At 34.4% G+C, this 9,299-nt stretch overlaps 1 protein-coding gene and 1 non-coding gene across 2 annotated transcripts; one reads left to right on the top strand and one right to left on the bottom strand.

Moving 5' to 3' along the window:
• The first annotated feature begins 1,270 nt into the window (after positions 1-1,270).
• LOC113733684 (uncharacterized) lies at positions 1,271-3,999 on the top strand. The gene is made up of 5 exons (XM_027259885.2): positions 1,271-1,559; positions 1,689-1,812; positions 2,445-2,682; positions 3,464-3,586; positions 3,718-3,999. The coding sequence occupies exons 1-5, from the start codon at positions 1,480-1,482 to the stop codon at positions 3,837-3,839; spliced, it is 687 nt and encodes a 228-aa protein (XP_027115686.1). The 5' UTR covers positions 1,271-1,479; the 3' UTR covers positions 3,840-3,999.
• A 384-nt stretch (positions 4,000-4,383) lies between these two features.
• On the bottom strand, positions 4,384-4,468 carry TRNAM-CAU (transfer RNA methionine (anticodon CAU)). The gene is given in 2 exon segments: positions 4,384-4,419; positions 4,431-4,468. It is a non-coding gene; the product is annotated as a tRNA-Met (tRNA).
• Between the last annotated feature and the right edge of the window lie 4,831 nt (positions 4,469-9,299).

The raw sequence follows: 9,299 nt of genomic DNA on the forward strand, positions 1-9,299 counted from the left end.
AATGCGGTGGAAAAGGACACCACAAGTTTTGACAAGGAAATGAGAATGATCAGCTAGAGTATACCCCCAACAGGAGGGGTCAAACTCAATGTAGATGGTGCATCAGCAGAGAATCCAGGCCATGCAAGAGCTATGGACTACTACAAGATGAAATAAGCTTTTGAAGGGGAGATTTCTCGGCTAATGTAACAATTGCAAGTAACACGGTAGCAGAACTTCGGTCCCTGTACTGTGGATTGAAGCTAGCTTGGGAAGTAGGACATAAAGAAGGTATTGGCTGAATCAGACTCTTTAGCTGCCTTGCATCTGGTGGAACAAAACCCAACTATAAGCCCTCACACCAACCTTTTACAGAAGATCAGACAACTGAAGGCAAGAGAATATGACTGCAGGATGAACCACATCACAAGGAGAGGGGGAAATGGCTGTGCAGATTTCCTGGCAAAAGGAGGTTTCATTTGAACTTCCAGCCTGCAATTGAGAAATTTAAAACACCTCCTAAGAGATCAAGTTACTATTGGCTACAGATGTAATGGGAGTTGCTATCCCCAGATTGATGATGATTTTTTGGTAGGCTACATGCCTTCCCTAGGACCAAAAAAAAAAAGAAGATTGATCTTTTATTGAAAATATGAGAAAATTTCCGAATTATCTCAAATTATTCTAGCATTGTATTGTTATACTACACAAAATATCAACACTAGATTGGTGAATATTATTATAATTATCAAAATAACTATCACTTTGTAGTTTGTTTCCGCTAAATTAAACTGGGTCCTCTACGTTGATTCTTTTTTTTTTTCAAAATTTTTTTTGAGCCGTGTGCACCAAAATGTGCATGTACGGTTTCTAAGAAATATACCTATACATTAATCAACCAACTTATTGAGAAAGTTTACTTTTTTTAGGTCTATCAGTTGATAGCGAGATTTCAAATCAACTTATTGGTCTTATGATATATCTTAATATCGAAGATGATACCAAAGATCTGTATTAATTTATAAACTCTTCCGGCTAATCTCGGAGTTACTGTCTATGAAACTATGCAATTTGTATGACAAGACTCTTCCTCCTTAGACTCCGTTTGGTTTGTAATTTTTTAGAGAAATTTTTTTTACATTTTAGTGATTTTTTTTACATAATTTTTAATAACTTTTTTAACTCATATACATCATTTTAAAAAAAAATACATTACAATAATTTTTTTTCCCCAAAAACTCACCAAAAAATGCAATCCAAACGGGTTCTTTCAGACTCTTCCAACTTCCAAGACGTCAGAAATTTTCCCTTCAATCCTACTGACCAAACACATCCTAGTCTCAAAAGCATAAAATTGCCCCCTTCACCAAATTTTTCAATTTTTGCCGCCAAGAAACGGGAAACCCAATGACTGCTCGGTTTCCAAACCCCAAGCTAGCACCAACAAACTGAGAATTACAACAGATAACTATCATAATCATCATAGATAGAAAGAAAGATATGAACCCAAAAAAATCTTCCATTAGGCCACCGGGCCAGCGATCCATACATTCAACGTTCATCTTTCGTTCATCAAACAGGCAACTGTGAAATCCTTAAACAACACGAAACACGAATTTGCAGAAAAAGCAATCCTGCATTTGAATTTTTTGTTATTTCTGCTAATTTGTTCAATCTGCTAATTTGATCGTCTTGTTAATAATTACCAGGTCTAGCGATTTTAAGAAAACTGTTGAGATTAAAGCTAGCAATGAAAAGGGCTCGCAAGTTTCACTCTCCGAATTCTTGAATCGAAAGCTGCATAAAAGCTCTGTCCTACCCGGATCCGCTCAGGTGAGTAATTATTAATATAATTCTTCTTCATTCTTCAGAAATGCAAACAAGGGAAAAGGAAATTGTAGAAATTTTCGTGTTTTATGATGTTCTGTCTTGGGTTTATTACTTGGAAAGTTTTAGTTAAAGATTGAATTTTTGTGGGATTTTGGTGACAGATGGGGAGTATGGTAGCCTGTTGGCTTTTGTTTACTTAATTGAGCCCTGAAAGACACAGCATCCGAGGTTTAACAAAAATGTCTTGTATCTGAAAATGGTTTTGTTTTCTTGGTTTGGTTCTTTGCAGAGAAAATAGTGGACATGACTTGAACTTGATTGTAGCTGGCCTCTAATTGCTGGCTGATTTAATTCATTAGATTGATTAATGATTTCATCTGGACCCTACTGAAATATTAACCATTTGATGGCAATCGTGCAAGGGGTTTATTTCTTTAAGGGGGAGGGTAGGATAGTGTTAAGCAAAATTGGGTGAACAGAAAGGTAGAAAAGTTTTTAATATAAGAAGCTGATGCCGTCCATTTCTTTGTTGTTTTACACATTGATTGCCTTGATATTGATATGAAGCTTCATTTTCTTTAACCTGACAAGAAAAGTTATTTTGGCAATTTAACCCAAATGGATTATTGTCGCAGGGGAAAGAGAGGCCATTTCTGTCCCCAGTCAGTTATAAGGATGTGAAGCCCCTAAAAGGAGAAACAAGCAAGAAGGAAATGAGCAATTGGGAGAAGGATTTCGCTGTTGATATTGTCCTTGAACAATTTAAGCACTCTACAGCAGAGACAAAAAGTGTAAATTCTTTAGGTAGTAACAAGCTTATGAGTGCCACCACAGGTGAATATGAGACACAGGAATTGGGAAAAAGAAAGAGAGGTTTGTTTTTACTCGTTTCATTAGTGAATGCAAGCCATCTATGGTTCCTTTTGCTTCTAAAGATTACTTGATCTTATATTGTTATAGGGAGCTATAATATTGTTGTATTCCATTGATGGTATTTCAACATGCAAAGTAATACATTTTCTGAGTATATTGAGTCAAACCAACTTCTTTCAGTTTCCGAGCCTTTTGGGCACTTTTTGTAGTTCCAACTAGGTTTAAGCAATTTATGCAGTGCTCGTCAAGAATTAGGTATATAATGCAAACTTAAATTTCTTTTAATAATCATGGTTCTAATGCTGCAAAATTCACTTAGATTGGAGAATTTTTTATTTAATGCGTCAAACTAGGAGACTGCTTACTGACCATAAAAGGTTGGCCAGGTAAATATGCGAATGTCTATGCTGTCTGTTACATTTCTTGTGTGTCAGAGAGGGATAGGGATTTGCTTTTCATGCTGTATATGGCACTGTCTACACCGAAAGGTGGCAAATTAACTACTAATCTTCTTCTAAAAGGTCTGAAATTGCAGGATGATACTTTGTGATTTTAGAGCAGGCAAATATTTAGGATCAGGTCAAGGCTCACCTTGTTAAGATTTTACATTTAACTGCTGCTCTTTTGAGTGTCCCTTTGTTTGATGGAAGATCTTAATTTTTCAACTTTAGTTGTGGGTTTCAGAACACGAGTGCAATACCTTACATTTCTGGGAGATTTGTGTCACAAGCATCTTTACTAAAGTCAGAATCTGAGCCGCTTCCATTTTGTAAAATGTAAGGTGATTATCAGAAACCAGCTAAAAAGCTTGTGGCAGTCCTTGGAGATGATTCAGTGACACAGAGAGGAGGAAGAAGGAAGAGCTTGGCAAACCATGAGAAGCCAAAACTTCTGTTCAATCATTGTATGTCTAACTTCCAAGTAGTCTTCAGCTATAATTGAGTAGGAGTAAACTGCATTTCCAGTTTCCATGAAATTTTAACTCAGTCCATCTGGAAAAGATCACTCATATTCTTTTTTAACTGTTCATAACAGATGCAAATGGGGGTGGCTGGTGGGACGACAGTATGGAAGGTGTTGATAATGAAGAAGTAGGTTGTGCTGAAGTATGGGAAGGGATGGGTTCCACCACACTTGGGGGGCTTGATTGGCACTGATCACTCTTACTCTTGTAAACTTGCAATTTGCTCTAGATATGTATATAGTTTTCTTTGATGACTGAAATGTTGGATTAGCTCCAGTTACTCTGATAATTTAACCATGCAAGGAAACTCTGTTTTTGCTAAAGGTAGAGTGTGTTCAAGTTTCTTATTTTTAGTTTTGGCATTGCTTGGGAAGTTGGTTTCAGACCACACACTGAATCTGATTCTTCAATTGTCATAAAAAATACCTGTAAATCCTTTCTTGCAATTTTCAGGATTCTTAAATTTTGAATAGCTTGTATGCAATTGTAGGAAAATCTACTCTGTTTTGTAGGAAATTCTTACTTATCAAACAAAGAAAGGCCTTTCGCTTTCTGGTTAAAAACTATGAACATGGCATGGAGCTTCTGCTAAAAATTTGAATTGAATAATCTTCCTAGTATTGTGCTCTAGACATTGTACGGACAAGGAAGAGAAGTTCACATGTTTCTTCTCCTTCACAAGCATCTTTCTTTTAGAAAAAATGAAATTATACAAATTGAAAGATCCACAAAACAATTGGGGTGAGAGAGGCTCGAACTCTCGACCTCAGGATTACTCTCTAGCTATGAGACCTACGCGCTAGCCAACTGCGCCACCACCCCTTGTTGGTTGCGTGTTGCAATACCAAATAGTTAACAAAAGCATAACGAGCATCCTATTAAACAATGAAGCAGGGGGTATTTTTTTATCAGAATTTGTCCGTACACATAATTATAAAAAACATATCGTGTGAATGCATATGCTAATAATTATTGCCTACGCTTTCATATACTTTTTCAATTTAACTTTATTTTTTTTCAGAAAAACATGCAATTATGTATTAACGTGTACTCACTGAGCACTCACTAGACAAATCCATTAAATATTATCCAGTTATTTTGTATAAAAAAAAAATTTACTTAGTTACCGTAACATCATTTACACCTTCATTGTTTTTTGACAAAATAAAAATAAAAATAAAAAGTGCGCGCGGAGTTTTTAGTCCAAACACATTTTGGAACGATGAATTTGTGTACCGAAATCAATGAGCCCATTCCAGCAGAGAAATCCACTATCCATAGCACCACCTGGACCTCAAGCTTAAACAATACGTGGCCCGCAATGAAATTACAAAAGACAGAACAAAATATATGGCAAACTCCTACACAAGATGATCAATGAAATTATTATAGCAAGACCTTGCACACCTCAGTGGATTGACATTTAATAATTCAACGCTCCATTTCAAGTGGACACTCGTTAATATATATTTTAGGTGTTAAATTTTTGAAAATATAAAATTAATTAGAAAAAATTAAATAAATGCAAGGAGATTAATCAAGGAAAGTGTATAAATGTAAGAGAAAGTAGTAATTATTAGTGTATATATATATATATATATATATATATGATAGGTTGGGTAGAATGTAGGTGTGTCAGACACCCGTTAGAAAAATCGATCGTTCAAACTCAGCGCTTTGTGTGGTAAGTTTAATCTTGAGAAGGTGCTAATAAATGAAGTTTGTTAAGCTCCATAATCTAATGGGATTAGAAGGTTTTGGTCATACAGGTGATTTGAATTTTATACCGACAGACTTTAGAATGGGATGATTGAATTGCACTTTGGCATCTAAAGCTTTTCTTCTTATTGTCATTTGGATGGAATCTAACTGAAGTGGTTGTGATTGGCAAGACTATAAAAAAAAATTAAAAAAAAATTTTGTTGGTGGGCTTTAGCCATCATTCATTCCTTATCCAACCAAATTGTCATATTGGTGGTGGTGGCCGGTTGAAAGTCGTTGTGGAATGTGGATTGAGTTTGTGCATTTGAACTGATTGTGATTGTGAGTTTAGTCTAATTATACGGTTATGGACTTCTCATTCGTCATTAATAATCTTATCATGACGAATAAGTTGTAATTTCATGCTAAAAAAATCTTTTTTTTTTAAAAAAAAATGTGATATATCAATCGTATCATGTGATTTTAACTAATCAACCATAAATGATTGAGAACTTGCCAATTCTTATAAATGGATATTTTCTTCTGTAATTAGATGTTGGATTTATCTAACGAATTTCCAATCGTTAGTATGTACTTAAAATATATTAACAAGTGCGCAACAGACACCGTTAAAATTTTTTTTAAAGTTTACCGCTTTACCTTTCTTTTGGCAACAGGGTGCTAAATTTTTCCGTGTTTCTGTAGTGGTATCGTACCCATGAGCATAAATGTCATACTTTCGTGGCCAAGAGTCTTAGTGCTGTTCAGTCTATTGACAAGACATCATATTTTGTACATCTTGCAGTAATAGCTACAAACGGTCTTGAGAGAGACACTTATTTCAGCTGTTGTAAAAAGAATTGACCATTTCTCCTCTTTGAATGAATCTTCTTATTACTCCTTCTCTTTTTTTCGGAGAAACAATACGCACATAATTAGATTAAATATTTAGCGAGAATCGAAAGAACGGTCCAAATGAACAATCTAAAGGAAACTCACACAACAATTGAATTCAGCCAATTGATAATTGAACCGACCACATATAGACCTTAAACCCAGAGCTAAGCCTCGAACCACTAATAAGTTTGCTATGAATCTTGGAGGTTGTCAATTTTTGCTGTAGAAGCATGGTACTTTTTACGAGTGGCATTGGGACCATGTAACAAATCTTGTTGTTTGGATTGCAGCGGAGATTACTTTCCAAGCCATGAAATTCAGTCCAATTATTATTATCCATTTAAATTGAGAACTGCAAAAGGGCTCTTGGCTTTTCTCACGGGATGACAAGGAAAGGCATTAGTGGAGATCCCCATCCCATCTCTTCTGACATCTCTACTGTCAGAAAACTATTTTCTTGCACAACAAAAATTATTGGACTTCTACATACATGATTCAAGAATCATTTCATTGTGTCAACCGTTTTGGTTTTTTTTTTTGTTTTATATCTTGCTAATAGAATACTTGATCATTTATTTTTTATCTGTTCATTTTTCGACAAATACTTAAATAGTGTTTACTTTGGTAGGCTAAGAAGGAGGTGTCCGATGATGGGGAAGGGGAAAGAAAGAAGCAAGAATAGGATTGAAATTGCTGAGAAATATGGAGCTTCAAAAGAAAGAAGCAAGAATAGGATTGAAGTTACTGGATCACAACGTCTTCTTGAAATTATTTAGTTCATTATTAGAGTTGTACATGTCTTGATCATTGACAAGTCAACATTTGATGAAAAAATTACCTGTTTTTACTGATCAGTTTGAATAGTTGATGCAACTAAGAAGTACTTAATTATCAGTTTAATTCTTTCTGAAAAGTGAAATATGGTATGGTTCTTTTAGCATTTACCACAAGTAAGTAGATAGCAAGCTCTAGAAAGAGAGAAAAGGACTTTAAATGGATTTCTATCTTTTAAGATTCAAGACAAGAGGCCAAGGAAGGCCAAAAATATGGACCATAAAATATAGTAGAAAATGATAGATTCAATGGATTTCTGTCTTTTAAGATTCACTCACAAAAAAAAAGAAAAACCCAAAAAAAAAAAAAACAAATGAATCCAATAAAAAGGATCCTTAAAGAGTCATAAGAATTCGATACTTTTGTGTCATCCGTCGCCAATGGAATTTCAAGTTTCAACCATCGTCTTTTTTTTTTTATATATATATATACATATTCTAGATCTCTCATTTACACTTCCTCCTCTTATACCATCCAATTCATCCCTCCCACCACCATCATCAAAATACTGAAAAAAGGAATAACAACTGACGTGTTAGGACAGCTAAAGCCTAAATTGTTGGAATTTAACTTCCTTTATATTTTCTTTGGCCAACAATTTCTGCTTTTAAAGTGAACGAAAGGATACAAGAAACATCCAACTAAACATAAGTGCATAACCTAGTGTATGTCTAGAAATAGAAATCCACATTCCACTAGACAATCATCATTAACCACTTCCATTCAAATGGCGATAATGTTCCCATCATAAGGGTGGGGCTGCTAATTTATTCCATTCTTAGTTAATTAATGCATAAAATTAATTAAATGGGTTCTGTTTGATTTCACGTTTTAACTTAATTATATGAATCAAAAGACATATATGATGTATTCGATGATGCATAAGTTTTGATAAATAATACCACAAAAGTTAAAGAAATCATCTAGCGGCTGCTCAAGGGGAAGGGAACACGTTCATAGGGCCCAAAGATTAATGTTTTAGAGAGTGACTTCATTGGAAGAAATGCCTACACTTTTGCATTCTTATCTTTTTGCATCTACTTTGATATCCTAAAAAAAAAAATTCTATATATGGCCCGCAAGTGATTTACATGTACCAAATTATCAACTACATTTTATGTATGCAAAGAGGTAAGGGTATGATATCCCAAAGGCAAGTATTATTTGTATTTTTGCAAGATTGCTCAGCCAAATCGGCCACAATTAATGGTTTGTATTTGGTATTTGGTATGATAAAAATATTGTATATCCCAAAAAAAAAAAAAGATAGATATCTTTTTATATTATTATTATTGAGGAAAATAAGTGGATTATTTGACAGATTGCTTAAGCAGATGTCATCAAGTAACTTAATCCAATCACTTGAGAGATGCTTCACAACTTCTGTTTGTTGTTACTTGATTTTGTTGAGCAGCCAGTGACCCCCATGGCCCCTTCCTCTCCAATATTTTAATTCGTTTCGAGGTAATAAGGATAGAATTTTTGAAATTTAAGTCTTGTAGCAATTAAAAATTTCTCCTCTTCACATACCAAAAAAAAAAAAATCCTCGTGTTTTTTGAGAATTAGCGAAACCCTAAAAAACGAGTCATGAAACTAATCCGTAATTTTTCCTTTCATTAATTCTTTTAGAATAATGTAGTCAGCCTGGCCAACTAATTAAGATAAACTAAAAAAGAATTACTTGCTCCACAAAAGAATCTTGCTCGATCTCCTTTCTATGTTTTAATTAAAAATTAAAGATGTCGTATGCAGTTTAGAATAAGGCCTTTCCGTCAAGAAAATTTGCCTTCCAAGTTCATACCATCAATTAGGTCTATGAAAACATGACAAAAGTGGGTTTTGCTACTAATGGATCATGATTGCTTCAATCATTTCACTTAACTGATGGGACAAGGCAGCCTTTGCTTTGTAAGCTTTTTGATTTGTATTCTAATCACATCAGGCTTTTCGAATGTTTGCTTGTAATCACTTGCAAGCAAAACTCTTAAGTGGCCATCATCCATTATACAATGATGATGAACTGATATTACAATAATGATTTTCTACCGTTGCAATAATGAGAGCCCCCAACTTGAAAAATAACCCATAGCCATTAAGAAAAACAAAATGAAATTTTATATTGCAAGAAATTTTATCAAGGCGAAGATAACGATGTAAGAAAGATTTACTCATAAAAATATCTTAATTTCTTGCCGCAAATATCTTGTTTACGTGCTTCAG

The sequence above is a fragment of the Coffea arabica genome, chromosome 3c (assembly GCF_036785885.1).
Source record: "Coffea arabica cultivar ET-39 chromosome 3c, Coffea Arabica ET-39 HiFi, whole genome shotgun sequence".
NCBI classification, from domain to species: Eukaryota; Viridiplantae; Streptophyta; class Magnoliopsida; order Gentianales; family Rubiaceae; genus Coffea; species Coffea arabica.

Coding starts and splice junctions, on each gene's coding strand:
- LOC113733684 (XM_027259885.2), top strand. CDS start 1,480: ATGAACCCAAAAAAATCTTCCATTAGGCCACCGGGCCAGCGATCCATA. Junction 1,813..2,444: donor TCCTACCCGGATCCGCTCAG/GTGAGTAATTAT, acceptor TTATTGTCGCAG/GGGAAAGAGAGGCCATTTCT. Junction 3,587..3,717: donor AAAACTTCTGTTCAATCATT/GTATGTCTAACT, acceptor TGTTCATAACAG/ATGCAAATGGGGGTGGCTGG.